Source organism: Strix aluco, chromosome 3 (assembly GCF_031877795.1).
Source record: "Strix aluco isolate bStrAlu1 chromosome 3, bStrAlu1.hap1, whole genome shotgun sequence".
Taxonomy (NCBI): domain Eukaryota; kingdom Metazoa; phylum Chordata; class Aves; order Strigiformes; family Strigidae; genus Strix; species Strix aluco.
Window position 1 is genome coordinate 2,904,919 of NC_133933.1, and position 17,931 is coordinate 2,922,849.

At 38.0% G+C, this 17,931-nt stretch overlaps 1 protein-coding gene across 2 annotated transcripts in view; it reads left to right on the forward strand.

Moving 5' to 3' along the window:
• LOC141920427 (protocadherin Fat 4-like) overlaps positions 1-17,931 on the forward strand; it is a 46,249-nt gene that overhangs the window by 1,504 nt on the left and 26,814 nt on the right. Inside the window, exons 2-17 of one of the 2 annotated variants that reach the window (XM_074817150.1) lie at positions 1,739-1,829; positions 3,754-3,825; positions 6,556-6,716; positions 7,767-7,811; positions 8,200-8,298; positions 8,643-8,732; positions 9,435-9,545; positions 10,259-10,375; positions 11,437-11,527; positions 12,091-12,203; positions 12,470-12,643; positions 13,094-13,222; positions 13,485-13,640; positions 14,638-14,818; positions 15,829-15,962; positions 16,943-17,887. In XM_074817150.1, the coding sequence (XP_074673251.1) occupies positions 1,739-1,829; positions 3,754-3,825; positions 6,556-6,716; positions 7,767-7,811; positions 8,200-8,298; positions 8,643-8,732; positions 9,435-9,545; positions 10,259-10,375; positions 11,437-11,527; positions 12,091-12,203; positions 12,470-12,643; positions 13,094-13,222; positions 13,485-13,640; positions 14,638-14,818; positions 15,829-15,962; positions 16,943-17,887 (2,709 nt within the window). The remainder of the gene's footprint in view (positions 1-1,738; positions 1,830-3,753; positions 3,826-6,555; positions 6,717-7,766; positions 7,812-8,199; positions 8,299-8,642; positions 8,733-9,434; positions 9,546-10,258; positions 10,376-11,436; positions 11,528-12,090; positions 12,204-12,469; positions 12,644-13,093; positions 13,223-13,484; positions 13,641-14,637; positions 14,819-15,828; positions 15,963-16,942; positions 17,888-17,931) is intronic. The other variant, XM_074817151.1, reaches the window with a different exon arrangement.

The window sequence follows — 17,931 nt, forward strand, 5'->3', positions numbered from 1 at the left end:
ACTGTCATGATGCTTTTAGGGCTCAGAGCACTGATCCCTGAGAACATCCACCGAGCAGGAAGGAAGAGTCCTGCATGGCAGCCTTGGACTAGCACCCTCCCAGCTAAACAGCTGTTGCAGATTATAAAGAGCTGATAAGAGCATTGCCCTGCATCCCAGTAGCAGTTTTCGTTCCACACCTGCCTGTAGGTGATCTTTAACTTACATTTGGTTTTGCACAGGGTTTGTGTTCGCTAATGGCCTACCTCCTTCAGCTTCTAGGCTGCCTCCCCATAGATAATGAGGGAGAACTTTCTGGAGTTTTATCTTCTGAGGGCTTAGGCCACTTATTGTCACTGAGCTTCCAGCTCTCTGGGGTGCCAGAGGTCCCAGAAAACATTTGGAATATCCAAAAGTAGATCTTCATTAGTGGTTTAAGATTTCAGCACATAAATATTTCCAGTGCTAGAAGAACTTTCTGGTACAAATGTCGGCTGATGTAGCGTCTGGCCTGGCCATGATAGCACAAAGCTATGTCATGCTGTTCAGTGAACAAGATCAGTAAACTTCTCTTCCTTTTTCTTCTTCTCAGGAGTGCGTATTTTTGTGCACAGATCTGTATTTTGCCATGTAAACTTGCTGAGGCCTGGCCATCGTGGATGCAGGGGGAACAATCAGTCAGGGGAGGAAAAATAACTCCCTGAGATTGGCTCTAGTAATAATGCCACTGAATGCATAATCACGACTGGATGTGGCCTTTGTTCAAAAGAGATGGTGCCCATGCGTGAACTTTTCTAATAATTTTTATTCACTTCTGCTTGAATTGCTCCCACATTACCATTTCAATTATTTAAGGCTAGGAGAGCACAGCAATAATTTTATTTTTAGTTATTATATGCAATTTTATTATGTTTTGCATTTTCATTCAAACTGTAGTAATTACTTTAGTATCCATGGTGACAAAACATGCTAGCACAAACATGAAAAGACCTTCGTCTGGCAGCAGTTTCCTTACTGTGTAATCAGTTGCTCCTTTGAATTAAAGGTACATCTACCTTCAAATGACTGAAACAAACTGCGGGGTCAGCTGTACCATTTGTAGTCTTTGAAAGTTTTCTGCAAGCTTTAAGTGTCCCTTTTTTTTTTTTTTTTTTTTGAGGAAATTTGATTGAAATAAAATTATTTAAGTGCCTGCTAAACCTATTTTCAATGTATGCTATCTGGCATGCTTCAGAGGTGTCTGCTTTCATCGCATCAAATAGTAACTACTGGTTTTGCAATGGGAATTCTGTGTTTATTCCTTGTGGAACAGAGTTATGAGAAGATACCCTGCCATCAGTATGAGGTGAAAAGGGACAATGCTGGTCCCTTTGCTTTTTGACACCCCATTTAGTTTTCTTTCCCAGGGAATACGTAGGTTTGTCTTGTATTGGTCAGGACATCCTGCTAATTTTTTTAATCTCATCCCTATGTTGAATATTAAAATAAAAATAGACTTTGTTATTTGTGCTGTAACACAAAAATGACATTTCCTTGTTGGTTTAATTTTCGTGCCCAAAAGGGACTTTGATCTCACAAGCTGAAGATGATAAGCATGTTATATAGTCTGTGGATTGCTCTCAAAGGCTTATTCCAGCCTTTTGCCTTGTTCTCACTGAAGCAGTTGTCAAGATAACAACTAACTTATGATATGGCAACTGAAATGATTCTTTACAAGTATTGTGTATGAGAAACGACCATCTGTTTTTTGCTTCAGTAGGATATTTTTTCTGCAGTGCTCATGGCGCTTACTAGATCTCTGGTTTTCGCTTTGATCGGTTGGGTTACGTTCATCTGTCTCGATGCACAAAGTAAGTAGTGTTATTTTTATAAGTGCTTGTGACTCTGCTCCTGCTTTTATCGAAATTGAACAAAATCAAATTTATTAAATTCATATAAATCACAATCCTAGAAATTTGAAATACATCGATCTGTTGACTGATAAAATAACATCTAAACAAGCAATCTTCTCGGTGCCCGTGGAAGTGGTCTGTGGAGTCGGAAGGGCTCAGTGATCACAAGTTGAAAACCACTGCTCTTGTATGTACAGTGGGTTTTTAAAAGTTCGCTGTGAACTTTTTTGGGCTTGGTTATTTTATATCTGCAGCAGACATTAAATGAAATATCTAGGCTGAAATTGAGTCTGAGGATGTGTAGTTTGGAAGTTGGGATCAGCTGAATTCCTTGCTGCTGTCATTCTGCCAAATTAGATTGCAGTAGTTGCCATTTTTATATCTGATATTTGCTGTAGTGGTAAGGACTCCTTTAAAAGGAGGGCTTCCAGGAAGTGAAAATTGTGCCATCCAGCAGCTGAATGTGGGAGTAGAAACAGTATCTGTGTGCCTAAACTGGAGGTCTTAATATAATTTTGGTTCTTCAGCCTTCCTAGAGAATCTTCAGAACACTGGAAACGCTCAAGTGTCTTTCCTTTGTTTCTGATTGCTCCAGAGAATCACCAGGACTGGCCGAAGGAAATCTTTTCTTTGGGGAAAAAAGCAACAAGAGGCTTTATTTAGTTATTGAATTTCCTTTATTCGACTGTGACGTAATATTCCAACCACTTCCAAGCTTCTAGTTTTTTGATCTTTTTCAGTAGTCTAGAGCGCTGCTTTCTCAGTTAGGCTTTTGGAATACTCAAAGTTGGAGGCAGAGAATTAGACCCATAACCAGCAGCTGCTGACTGTAGAAGTATTCACGAGGGTTTGTTCGGTTACTTGCGTAGAAATCTGTCCACTGCCCACTTATAAATGAGATCCTATAAAGTGGTGTAAATATCAAGGCGTCTGCCTAGCCAGGCAAAAATAGCCCACTACTTCTTTTACCAACTATCACTTTGAATATACGGTAAAGGTGGCAAGGAGAAGAGTGGGGACGCTCTTAGCGTTGGTGCAAACCCACGTAAGACCACAAAAGTTGCACGGGTATCCATAAGAGCGTGGACTGCACTATGGCAGCTCTGCTGAGTCATTCTGGTCAGGGAAGGAGGAAGAAAATCTGGTGGATTTCTGGGTTTCTGTGTGTATGGTTTGCAGATCTAAAAAAAAAAATGTCACTTTTTATCACACAGAGAAAATGTAGAGAGGTCACTGAAGTACAATAAACCACTTATGAAAGCCACTTCTCAGGAAAAAACTATGCTTCAAAAGTGCCAACTTCTAAAAAAAATTTAAGGAGAATAAATTTCAGGTAAATTTGCCAGTGTGCCTTTACCCTAAGCTCTTGGATTTTTGCTAGAATTTCAGTGGTGAAGAGTTTTGTGTTTATAGTTTTCTTGGGAGCAGAAAACATTTGCAAGGCCAAGGTACAAAAGTAGTTTCGGTTGTGATTTCTACAAATGTTTCAGCAGGAAATTAACAAGCAGTGTTTCATTATGTCAGGCAATAAAGCCCAAGTTTCTGTTTGGACAGGGTACAGAGGAAGGACCTTTCTGTAGCTGGACATCTTCACATCCTTTTTTGATAGCTGCTTTTTAAGTTATGAAGTCCTTCATTGCAGAATTTTTTGGGGCAAGAATAGCTTGGGTCCAAGACACCAATGTTTACCTACTTTGTGTAATATTGTATTGTTTTAAACCCTGAAAATTATGTCAAGGTGCCACCATGATAAATGTCTTCCAGCTTGCTTTGAACTAGTGTGTGTGGCTGATTTTACACAGCATAAGCTTTTTTACCTTGTACTATTCCTGGAAGTAGTCCCTCTGGGTCATTTGTACATGACTTTCCCTTTTCTTTTTAGAAACCACAAGTATAAATTGTGACACAACACCCAACCCACTCGTGCTGTCACAGTTTTTGGATGAATATACAGGTAAAATCATGATTCTATCCTAGAATTGTCTGATTTGCTCCCTGATATGCGTAGTACTTTAATGCTTTGCATAGTGTATTTTATAATGAATCTGTATTATGAATTGATTTACAATAGTCTTCATGGCTGGATGCAGCAGCTGCCTACATGGCATACTGCTGAGCAGAATAAATATGAAACCCCAAATTCCCCGATCCAAGGATCTCACTGTCTGAATAGACAGAGCAGGCAAAGAGGAAGGAGACAAGTACAGAAAAAGTGATGTTTACAGTTCACCTTGTCCAGTCACCCCACAAGAGCCTTCAGAGCTCTGCTCTGCTTTAGACTAGAGCCTCTCTGAAAGCCAATTTTTTGTTTTGTTGGGGCAGTAGGGAGAGCAGATGGGGTGCAGAGGAACAAGCAGGCTTGCAGTACGGGGCGTTACAGGATCAGTGCTGGCCACTGGATCTATTTGCATTTTCTATTCTAATTTTCTTTGTTAATGTAGCACACTGTGTATTATTCTGATGTTTATTTAATTTGTGCAGCCTGACAGGGTTAATGTTAATTTATCCCCACATTTTCTATGCTTTCTTAGCCTAGCTGGTGAAGTGTGACTGTGCCTTGGAGACAAAATCCTGCACTGGGGGAAGTACAGTGACTGCAAGAGAGCGCAGTGCAGAAGAGTAGACAGTACTTTTTTTTTTGTATTTACATTGCAAATGCAGTACAGAGGATAACTCCATTCTCCTTTCCTCCCACCACTAACCAGAGAGGTTACTGTGTTAGTGAAGGGTAGTGTGCTGTTGTCTGTGACTACGCTGTCTGTTAGAGGCAGCCTTGCCGTCAGGATTTGACTTGCCTAACGGATATACAGCGATCTCACAAGGCAAAGCCTTAGGTTATGGCCAGTCTTCCCCTCCAGATATGTCATAACCTTTAGGATCTCATGGAAGCATGCACCAGGCCCATGCTGGCTGTCCACAGGTGACCTTCTGGTTGTAAACACTTAAAAATAAACACTTCAGCCTTTCAGCAAGGTGTGATACAGGGCAGTGTTTTTTCCAGTCGCTGTTGAAACATGTCTTTCAAAGCTGTAAGAGCATGGCTTCTGGGTCTCACTCTTGCATGGAAATAGAAAAGAATGACCTTTCACTCTGAATCCTTGCCATTTAATTTTTAAGCAGCTAGCAAGAAGTCTGACCCATTGTGTGTGTCATGTCTGAGTGTACCTTCTGACATAACTTTAATGAATAAGCAAGAGAGATGACCAGCTTCAATTTTTCCCAGCACTTCCTCTTCGTTAGGCTGTCTCCACTGGACAGAAGGCAGCTGCTTGATACTTCTTGTCTGAATGTATCCAACTCTGGACAGAGGATTAGACAGTATATCAGCAGGCAAAGATAGATTTTTGTTTTCCTAGAATGTGGTTTTTTTCCAACAGTTTCAACACCGCACACAATAGTGTGATAGCACACAAGGGAGACACAGCCCAGTTGTTCTGTACTTACTGCCATCTGGACTTTCTCCTTACACGCAATTATAGCCCAGTATCTTTGGGCTGGTAGCTGACAGCATTCCAGACACTCCCTGCTGTTGGAAGAAGACAAGGTTCCCTTCCTTCAGGCGCTTCGAGACCAAAACCGCAAGTCTATATGTGGAGATTAGGGATGTGACTGTTACAGAAGGGTTTTACTACCCTAAATTAGTAGTGATGGAGTACAAAAACAATGGAGTAAGAAAGAAACACAGCTAGCATTTTTCCTGAAGATCATGGAAAATATTTGGGATATTTTGGAGGGGAGACAGGATTATGAGTTTGCAATCCAGATAATGCGTTTCATGAGAAGATAAGTATTATTTCATAAACACAATATCTTGATAATATGAGTAAGGTAACTTTAATTTATTTAATAAAATTACCAGTAGCACCACACTGGATGGTTTAAAAGGATACATTTCAAAAACACGTTCAAGCACAGATTTGGTGTTTAATTGAGGAAGTAATGCACTCTCTACTAAAATGATAGTGAGTCTAATATGAATCATGATAATGACAAATAGCAAGTTTTAATATTTTCAAGACAATAGCTCCTAAATGCATGGTTGTAGAAAATCACGTTCAAACTGATTCAAAACATGCATTGTTTTGTGTTTCAGTGTTTTGTACTTCTAGGAACAGATTAAAGGAGGGGCCATACACTTACTATTCAGTACCAAAATCAAAATTTAAACAACCACAAGCCTGAATCCAGATTCACACTGGATTCTAACTGCTTGATAGACTCAACTAAGAGATAAAAAATGCCCTCGTGTTTGGAAAATACTGAAACTGGTCCCACGCAGCCCTGACTAGCCTCTTGCTGATTTTTCATTACATTTCCTGACTTTGATTACATTTCGATTACATTTTCACACTAAATGTGAAAAAAGTTTTGCAGCATAAAGCTGTTTCCAGAAAATGATGGAAATTTAGGTGTAAATTATATCAAGCTTTTTAATTCTGAACATATTGTTACAGAGTGTGAATATATTGGAAGAAGTGAGTTTGTGTGGTTTTAAAAACAGATTGATGCACTTGTGCACAGTACTTAAGGGGGCTTTAACAGATCTCATCCTTTAGCTGAAAATGCCAAAATAATACAAAATGTAACCAAAGGTAACCAGTAATCTAGTTGTCAATACATATGAAATTAATCGATGGAGTTCTTTTCCATAAAGCAACCTAAATTGTTACACTTTCTCTTACAGGTGATATAGAATGGATTACAAATATCCCACCCAATGTAAATTTGAAATTAAAAGAGTATCTGTTCCCTGAACATTTACCATATGTGGAGCTAGTATATAATTCTGGATCTAATAATGCAACAGTGAGGACTCGTAAACCACTGGATGTTGATTCTATTGAGGTATTCTTTTCACTGCATGTAAAACCTAGATAGAAAGGTTTTCTTGTCAGGTGAAAAAAAGTAGCACTAAGACATAAATTTTAATTGTTCATTCTCTCACGATACAGGTTGGTATTTCAAAAAATTGACTCGTGAGAAAGAGCACCATAGGTTTCAGTATCTACCTCTCAGTAGAATCTGTTAAATGTCTTCAGTTTCCTATAACTGTAAACTTACCTGGCATCTGACAGGTTCTTTCATAATCATGTGTTGTCACTTGTCATGAAAGCCGTAAATACGCAGTTAGGATACGTGTTGCTTTTCTTAAAGCTCATCTCTGTCACAGGAATTATTTCATCAAAGTGAGATTGATCAGATATAATCTGGTAGAAGGCAATCCTTAGTCGCAGGAATATTTACACAAGTGCTTCACTTTGCACATGAATAGATCCTCCGTTGGTTGATGCAGAAGAGGATAGGTCCTTCTTCCTAGGCCATTCTTGCTATGTAGGACTACCAGAAATCTATAAAGCAATATTAAAATTTTTCCTGGCTGAAGTTGCCTCTGAATATGAAAATGGTGTAGTTCTGCAGAGTAAGCAGAGGCTATTTTTAATACAAGTACTATTTCAGAGTAGCACTGTACTTGACAGAATTGACCCATACATATTTTTAAAACCACTGTTACAGCCAAGACTTCTAATTGGTGAAAACGTACTTACAACTTTTACAATCGCATTTCTCATTCGGATAGTTTCCGAATGGCTTAAAACACTTTTTATGCTTCTTACACACATATTCTCCTATTATCTGTCAATTTTCTACCAGAGAGAAAAGACAAGTACGGGGATGGTGGGTGGATACCAGCAGTAGACGAATGGCAGCCAAATAAGCTTTACAATTAATAATTTGTAATGACTTTGCTATATAAGCAGTGTGTTTTGGTACAACACACCCGAGAATTCAAGTACCACAAGTTGTTTTGTATAATTTTGACATAAACATTCTTTGACAATCATATTAGGAGTTCATAGATTATATTATTTATTTGCTTGTTTGTTAATTTTTTAGAATGACCATCTCTTTTATGCTGTTGTTTGCCAAAGGATTGGAACAGTAAGTAAAAGACAGGTTTTATCAACTGTATTTTTTTGTCTAAGTTTAATGCAAATTATTGTTTTCTGAAATAATATTTCATTTAAAGCCATGATGCAGGGAGTTAAGAGTACCTTGTAGAAGATATATTTGTTTAAATGTACTGATTGGAATGAGTGTTTTTGTTCACAGAAAACTGAAAATAAAATTTAAAAAGTTAATTCTGAAATATTTTCAAAAACTTGTTACTCCATTATTAGAAATGGTAGTCTAACTCTCTCATTACAGTTTTTGGAACTGAAGGGTGTCTCTTTGAAGATCTCATTTTATATGATGAAGTTAAATGTTAGCAGTATGCTGCTATCCCACTGCTGTCTTTTCTGATATGTCTTTTGCTTCCATTCTGAAGATTAACGAGATAGAGAATGCACGGGACGTAACCTTAGAAGATGTAAATGACAATTCTCCACAATTTCTACAAACTCACTATAATGCTTCAGTATCAGAGGTGGGTTATGGCAAATGTTAATATTTATTTCTTGTGATATTTTTAAATTACTTTTTGGGGCCAAAACATATGAGGTTCTGATGTGATCACACTGATATTAGATGAGTAGATGCACTCTTATGGGACTTTCCTATGCCTTCTGGTGGGTGTGGAAAAGAATGGCCGAGCTGCATGTACAGCTGGAGGCATGGGGTGAAGAAGAAACATCCAGCTATCTGACCCAAAATGGAAATTGGAAGTAATTTGCATCTGCTAAGGAGGTGGCTCGGCTTTCCTGCCAGAAGTTAGGAAGGATACCAGAAGGGGCTTGTGACTGAGCATCTGATGATCCTTATTTCCTCTAGGTATCCGCAATAAATTTCACGGTTATAAAAGTGGAAGCTCTGGATAAAGATTTTTCACCTTTCTTCAGCCTCGTTACTTACAGTCTTTGGGTGAGTGCCCTTTGTTTGTCAGAGACTGTGAACACCAGTCTACATATCATAAGAAATACAGCCTGGCACCTGATCCAAGTGTGCTGTCTTGCACTGTGCGGTTAAGATGACACATCTGCAAAAAGCTAGCATCAACATGACGATTTAAAATTAGAATTTATACCACAGGATCGGCCCATCGTGCAGTGAGCCCTGAATCTTGTTTCTCAACATTTGTGAATGTTCTTCAGCTACAGCTGAGGAACTCGGTGATCCTTTCTAGAAGCAGGAGTGAAACAGTTTCCCCTCTTTTTAAAGTGTGTGTTTGATTTGCTGTTAATCTCCAGTCCTGCTGAGGTATATATGTAAGCCACCTGAAGTAAGATTATTTCAGCTAACTTTAGGTCTCTGCAGTGGAGATCTTCACATCTGAGTTTCCTGTATCTGCTCCTTTTACAGCTGGTGAAGGGAAGCTGGTGCCATTCAGCCGATCTGCTTTAGCTATTGACCACAGGATGAGATAAATCAGATAGAAAGTCTAATGGCACTGATGGGAGAGGCAATAGAATGTATTGAAGAGGATCAGCATTTACCTTTACAGTGGTGGTGTTTGAGAGATTGCTGGTCCTTTATGAAGAATAGTCCAATAGTAAAGGTGGTAAGAGAAAAGAAAATGTGTTTCATTGTTAATCATGTAAAATATGTGATTTATTCCTTTAACAGGGTCCAAACTCCGATTACTTTTATATAAGGGAAGGAGATGGAAACATCATGGTGAATAAAACACTGGATTACAACAAGATCAACCTTTTCAATTTAACAGTCCAAGCAAAGGTATGATATAAATTAAAAGAAGAATGAGAACCACAATAGTTCTGCAGTGATACTTCCATTGTTATAACATGTCAGTTTCTACAAATTTACAATTTAGGGAGTTCCCAGGCCAAAAGCTGTGTCTGCATCTTGGCTTATACTGCATAAAAAGTAGCACATTCTTAATATTTGAGCCATTGTTTAAGTCTCCCCTCAGATACCAGCCCAAGTTTCTCTCTGTGTGTATTTCTTTAAGTATGTATATTGTACATATTTATTCTCCTCTATTCTAACATATATTCACCTATTCATCCTGGCGGATCTGTCCTATTTTTGCTGCATCTTACCACCTGCAGGTTTTTGTGTGCCTTTTTTGAGATTTGAATATATATGTGCCTTCAATTCCTTTTAGAACTAAAAAGAAGTAATTTTGCCACATCTATTGTGGTATATAGCAAACGGCACAGCTGCATCAAATGTACTCTTACTACATTCTACGAGCTAATGTGTCACACCTGCTTGATATAAAATTAATAACTAAGAACAATTACCTTTTGATAGTATTATTCCTAGAACTGGATTTCTAGAAACAGAAAAATCTGATCGTGTGAGAGTTCTCAGGTTAAAATGCTTAGACACTACAAAAGCAGATAAAATAATATTTTGCTATTTTCCACTGAGAATTGGCTCTTTCAGTACAATGTTTCTTATTTTCTTCCTTCTCTTGGATGCAGGAAAGAATTGGAAGCAACAGTGATACTGCATCATTACTAATTAATGTACAAGATTATGATACATTGAACCCCTATTTCAGTCAATCAGTTTACAATGGAAAAATCAGGGAAAACCAGGTAAAAGCTTTTCACTGAATGCTGCAAATGTAAATCAGTTATTCCTGTCTGCAGTGCTTTTCTTTCAAGGATTCTTCATCACTGAGCAGCTTAAGATGGAGGGGCTGCTTTGTTTTTGTGCTAACTGGTGAATTGTAAGGTTATCAACTGTAGGTTACCAGGTGAACAAACCACGTATTATATGAAGCATAAAACTTTCTGCTACAACAGATTCTTTTGTGTTTGGAGGAAAAAAAAAAAAAACCCTAAACAGGCATGGTAACAGGGCTTTTACTGTAAACTTGGAAGGGCAGCTGACTGCCCATCATTCCTGGAGTTTGCTGCCTGGTTTCAGTTTTAAATAGTATCATTCTTTCATACTTCCTTACAGTCAGGTAAGTAAAATAAGAATCTGAACAGTAAACTGTGGTTTATATTATATTGTAATATTTGTTTTCTACATAGGGTGGAAACCTCTGGGTGGAATGTATTTGCTTAATTCAGGCTTCTTTATGTATTGACCAATAAAAAAAATCACAGTGTTGTATTACCAGAGTAATCCACTAAAATTAAAACAGTTAATTCTCTTCTTTATTATCCCTATTTCTTTATCATTATCTTCATGTTAATATAATTTAAACCACACGTGCTTTTAGTGTTATACCTTTGGTGTCTCTTTTATTAGAAGTTCATCTTTAATTGTCTGAAAGGAATCATTTTAGATCTTCTAAAATGCTTTTATCTTTTAAATAAATTACTGTTTTTGTTAGGGCTGCACTGTAGACTTGCATATCGTTTTCCAGGAGAGGAACGGAGCTGAAATATTCAATGTTCTTAACATGAATTCCATCAGTGACTACTGCTTCATAGTCTGGTGTTTCTCAAACACAGTGTATTCATCAAGTATTTTGGTCATCATTTTCTTCTGTAAAGCATGTATGGGAGAGAAAGAATTTTTTCCGCATCCCAGTGATTAAACACATGTTTCTTGTTTCTTTAATCAAAATTGTGACTTACTTAATAAACAATTTTAATTTTATGTTTATTTTTTCAAGTTAATCATGTTAATATATGTTTTCCAGTTGGGTCCTCTGGCTATTCTCCCAGAGAAGATATTGGCTAAAGATGGAGACACAGGTATAAATGAGAAAGTAGTTTACAGCATAAAAGGAGGTAAGAGCCTTTATTTTCTTCTAGACATTCACACAGTAATTTCTGACGTCTGTATTACTGAAGAGAATAAGGAAGTGCAGTGTACAGTCGGATGTCTTAACTGCATCCATCTTCACTACAGTGCTGCTCCACAAGCTATACTGGCTTAATTTCAGTCAGTATAGCAGTGTCCAACTATTTTAAAAATGTTTAGATGTTCTTAACCTCCCTTCAATGAACAATTCCTGATTCAAAGTGTAAGTCAGTTTAGAGGCTTCCATTTGATCAGATTTCCATTCAGACTGTCTAGAGAGATCAGTTCCATCGGGAGCTTTTCCTCCTCCTGACAGAATTGCTAAAAGCTCATGAGATGCTTAATTTGAGAGCCTTGAAGTGTGAGGAAATTTCCAAAGAATTGTTTTGAGGACAGGACGGTGTGTTTAAAAAAAAAAAAAAAAAGCCTTTTACCTGAAATGTCTGTTCATTTTTGCTATGGCTGAGAAGATAACGCTCATAAAAAGGACAGATCAGGCTTACTGTTCTGGTTCATTCTCATTAACCCATTGCAATTTGTTGCTTTTCAGTGAACCCCCCGGCCTATAACAACACCTTTGTAATCAATGCAGACACTGGAGTGTTGGAAGTAAAGACTGCAGTTGACAGAGAAGAATGCCCGTATCTTGTTGTGAGCATTCAGGTAGTGATTGTTTTAGAGTTCAGTGTGATAATACTGAGTCTTAATTTCATAAAATAATATGTGAATCCACGTTGCTGTTAATAGTATTTCTCATAGTAATGTTAAAGGGCGGTTGGTATCAAGGCTCCATCCTGCCATTTAAAATGCAAAATAAAGGAAAACTTCATTCATTGAATATATGCAGTCATCTCATGTCCTTGTGTTAAGCTGGAATTGCTCATTGTTATCAGGGTATGGAATTTACAGCTACAAACTCTGTTTTCTAGGCAACTCAGCAAGACAATATTTTCAAAACAGCTGATGCAGTAGTTCTGGTTACTATTGAAGATGTGAATGACAATCATCCGGTATTGTCACAATCAAGTTACAATGTTTCAATTCTAGAAAATTTCCCAAATGGGATGGAAGTTCTTCAAGTAACAGCTAATGACAAAGACGAGGTAAAATGACAATCTCATTATGGTTGCTACAAATACTGCACTTCCAAAATATAATATAAAATGCATTATACAGGTATAGTGAATAGTGCTATAGATTTTTTTTTCTGACTACCTAAATATGCTTAAGCAAAACAAACAATTTCCCTTCTTTAAGAGGTAGAGTACTGCAGCGAAGAATAAATTTTGTCTGTCTCTGAAACTTCTCTGGTTTGCATAAGGTCCCAGATATGAAAGTGCAGAAGTGCAAAATGGACACAAAGCTGCAAGTTACCCTCGGCCTACATGATATATTTCTTCCATGTTGTTTGCTCCCCTCCCTTTTTTTGGAACTGTAACCTCAATTAAACCAGAAAATTAAATGCTCTCCACCTGGAAAGCAAGAAGAAAACATCGTAAGGGACTAGCTCAGTGATCGTCCTATTTAATAACAAATACCATTACTGTTTGCAGGGAGGCTTCCAGGGAACGTTCATTCTTGCTCCAGCTGACAGTCCCTTCCAGCTAAGTCAAGCTGGGATCCTAACTGTGAGGAACTCCATGCTGTTGGATAGGGAGAGAATACCATCTATTCCCTTACAGGTATTAAAAATAAGCTACTCCTTTCCAGGGCAACCCCAGGCAAACAGCTGATACCTGATCTGTCCTGGCAAGAAGCTGATTCTCTGATATGGATGAGCAGCTTATCTGAAGAATCAAATCCAGACTTTTGCTTTAGAGCTATCTGGAGGGAAATACCACTAATAAAAGAGTTTACTCAGCTTGTAATTGTCGTTCATGCTTCTTACTACTGATAGAACATGCATTTGAACAAAGCATTAATTCTACTGCATCTTTTTTAAAGGTGACTGCTAGAGACGATTTGTCACCTTACGATGAGGTACACTCTACAATCAACATATTGTTGCTAGATGAAAATGACAACAGCCCAACCTTTAGAGGCACACCATATCAACAAGAGATTTTCATCAACATGACTGCAGGAATGTCCATTCTTCAGGTACTGGAAGTACTAAGTAAAAATGACATTTTTATGAGTTGAATGTATGCATGAGTCCTTGATTAAGCTTGTGTAGTGGCCCTATTGAATAGGGGATCTTTTTTGAACTCCTCAGAGTTCAGAAACAATACACCTTTCATTTAAAACTTTACACCCGTTGATATTCCATAATCACAGTGCCCTGGATGCTCTAATCGTATCCCAGCTCAGGGAATAAATGATAAAGGATTTTTCTTCTTGATCTTAGATGCGCCATCCTGAATTCCACAACTATAAGACAGAAAATAAGATTCTTGGATTTAGTTGTAAGGTGTTTAATGAAAACTGAATGTTGTTAGAGTCCAGAAATTAAATAATCGTAAAAATTTTTGAAAGACTGCTGAATGCTGAAGCATTGTGGATAATTTTTAGGTATGATGATACACTTTTTGTAAGATAGTAAACCAGTTAAGCAAATAAAACAGGAAACCAGGATAAAAATCGCTTCAGGAGCTGAGATATACAGGGAGTCAATATCAAAACTCATACCCAGGTGTACTGATTTAATGGCTTCTGATGTGATCTCTTGAACAATCTACCTCCAGTGACTTTGGAATTGCTATGAAACAAGCTTTCTGAGATACAAACTTTGTGTCATTCACCGGAGTTCCACAGGGGCAGGATTTCACTGTCGCTGCTGGAATGATATTGTGTGTGCATCAGAGAGCAAATGTTCTTGCTGAGGTTTATCCCAGGAATCATATAGGAAGTAGCCAGTCAGTCAGTTAAAGGTATAACCAGATGTTACTGTGGCTATATTTAGCTGATTTTTATATATATAAAATTATCCAGACCTTATCTAGACATTTGCTATAAATGAGAGGGGAAAAAAACCCCCCACAACTAATTCCTAATTATCTGCTACCTGAATGATTTTCTCTGCAAACTACACAAGAATAAGCAATTCTGTGTTACTTGACAACAGCGCAAGAAACTAAATTTTTTTTTTTCCCTCCAGGTTGCTGCTGATGATCCAGATGATGGTCTAAATGGGGAGATAAGCTTTATCTTAGCTGGTGGCAATGAAGATGGATACTTTGAATTGGATACATCCACAGGACAAATCAGTTTAAAAACAGTAATCCCATTAGGAGTCAACCAGCTTAAGAACTTTGTCTTGTGGGTAACAGCTACGGATGGTAAGACAAGATTTTAGTACGGGTCAACACAGCTATTCCCAGTGATGGGGTTTGGTTTGGGTTGGGGTTTTTTTTACTTGAAGGAATGATGTCAAAATAGGTTCTCAGACTTTATTTTAAAAACACCGTGTATATTTATCAGCTCTTATTTGTTGAACATTACAAGAAAATTTATTCATCCAAAGTAATTGCTGCATCTTTGGTAAAACTCTGCTTCCTGCTGACGCTGTTATATCAAATCTAAGGGGCTTTTTTATGGCTATGGGAAGAATGTGCAAAATAACATACATCTCACACCTTCCTTTAATTATTGACTGATGTTACACAGCATAGAATACAGAGGTTCAGGCCCAGGCTAGAAATTTATAACTCAGTTATGAGTCAACAGGGAGTAAAAGGAAAGTAAAATGTGATGAGTAACTTGGTCATTGTTTTCATATCCATGTGCGTATTGAAAAACTAAACTGGAGATGCTGAAGCCTTTTTTAGGATATACCAGCACAAATGTCATTTCCTTAGCCATATTTATTGAGGGTTTCTTTGTTTTAAAAGAGTAACAGAGCACTTGGTGAACATTCATGATCTGAATAAGGATGGAGATAAATGTAACCTAGGAATGCTATCCCACAATGAGCATGCAAAGTGTTTTTCAGCCTCCCAATCTTCCCCTCATTTGGTCAACATGAGCTCTGTGTCCTCAAATTTATGGCTATGGCATGGATAAAGTGGGTACTGGGGGGAATACAGTTACAAAAGAGATTCATCAGTCCATCCTTTGTCTGTCTGTGCTAATATTGTTGTATGTGTTCAGGTTCATATATTGCAAGTATAACACCCGATACATGAAACTCATCTTCATTAGGACTTCTCAGCAGTGCCATAATCGTAGCAGCAAGGATTAAAAACAAAACAAAAAAATCAGTACCAGTGGCAAAGTATACTTTTTTTCCTTTTTTTTGGCAGAAGGTATTTTGTGCATCTGCTGGGAGATTGTTTTCTTCTGCTTGCAGGTGGGATGATTCCAAGAAGTTCATCAGTGCCTGTACAAATCTTTGCAGTTGGAGATTCCAGACCACGGTTTATTCAGAAAACATATAATGTGTCTGTGCAAGAAGAGCTAGTCAGTCCTGCTGAAGTAGCAAGAGTAAGAACAACTTTATTCTATTACTGGTATAGGACACGACAGCTATAAGAAAACCCTGTAATATATGTGTTCTAAACATCTATATCCCCCGAGTTACAGTCAACTAGATGTTGTGTTTTCTTTTCTGCATCTCAAGCTTCACACAGATTGCATGCTGACTACAGCCCTCAGATGAAGCCTATCACTCACAAAGCCTGTTCCTTCCATTGCAAACCTTTAAACAGCTTGTGCTACCATTTAACATTAAAAAACCTAAACAAAACAACAAAAAAACCTCCCAACAACCGTCCCCCCTCCCCAAACCAAATAAACCCCAGAACTGCTTGAGAAAGTCATCTTCCATGCTTAGCCCTTTGTTGACTTTGGGTTTTCTCCAAAACCTATAGTGGCCCAAAGGCTAGGAGAGGCAATGTTCACTCCTCTGTAGGTGATAAATCTAAACCCTTGTGACATGATATAGCTAGGAAATGGAGACTTCCCATCAGAGAACTGTCATAAAGGCATTTTCAAAAAAGGCTCTAGAACTTGCTCCTCATTTTGATCAAAAAATGCTCAGATAAGCAGGCCACCAGAATGCACTGTGATAGCTGCTTCTCAGAGGCAGTTCTGAAGACAGATGGAAGGTCTGATACCAAAGCAGTGAGAAGATAATGCATTTTAGTGTTGTGATTTATTGAATCCCTGAGTTAATTTATACAAAAAAGAAAGTGAAAAATTGAAAGGCAGAACCAAAGATTAAAGTGTAGTCTATTATTTTTATTATATGTATTATATGTATTCACATTTCTGTATTAGTGATGTTCCAATAAAAGGTAGACCTCTCCAGATGTTATTTTATGTATATTGTGGCTTGATTTTTACTTCTAATGGATAAAATGAATAAAATGGGTTTGGGCATAGTTAAAACCATTATTCTTTTTTTTAGACAGTGATTTATTGGTTTTAATTCATTTATGGATAACATGCTGTATCTTACACAGGTAGAGTATGAGTCTTTAAATCCCCATATACCAGTTACATTTCAAGTACTGACGGAGTCTGCTACGTTTGACATCGATGCCAATGGAATCATCTCTACAAAAACCAAACTGGATTATGAATCCCAGAATAATTACATACTAAATATTTCCTTGTCAGATGGAAGTGCTACTGACTACACCACAGTGTTTATCAAAGTTACAGATGTCAATGATAACAGTCCTGTGTTTGGTACAACCAACACAACCATTACCATTTGGGAGAACGTGCCAGCTGGAACTAGTGTTACTAGTGTGTCAGCTACAGATGTGGATGAGGGCTTTAATGCCTTAGTGGTTTATACTCTGAAAGGCGGAGAAGGAAAAATGGATATTGACACCTCAGGATTAATTTTGCTGGAAAAGGAACTGGACAGAGAAAAAAAAGGCTTCTATAACTTAACAGTGGTTGCCAGTGACCAAGGCCAACCCATGCTGTCTACAGCTCTCAATTTGACAGTGATCGTTGGTGATGTGAATGACAACCCTCCAGTCTTCTCATCAAGTACATATGAAGTGAGCGTCCCTGAAAACGAAGTGCTTGGAAGGGCACTGCTGACAGTATCTGCTACTGATTTGGATGCTGGGGCCAATGCCATCGTAAAGTACAGAATTGTTAACCAGCAACCTCCAAGCTCCTCGCCGGTGTTTCTTGTCAATTTGACCACGGGCCAGCTCAGCCTGAGCCAGCAGCTGGATTATGAAACCATAAATGAGTTTAAAGTAGAAGTGGAGGCATCAGATGGAGGGGAGCCAAGTCTCAGTGCCACAACACTTGTTGTTGTGCGTGTACTAGATGTCAATGATAACCCACCAGAATTTAATCAAGCAGCCTATGATATATTTGTGTTTGAAAACCTACAAAAGGGTAGTCCTATCTACACATTCAGTCTTACTGACAAGGATGAGGTAGGTACCAAATTAATCTCATCCTGATAAATTAAAATGACACG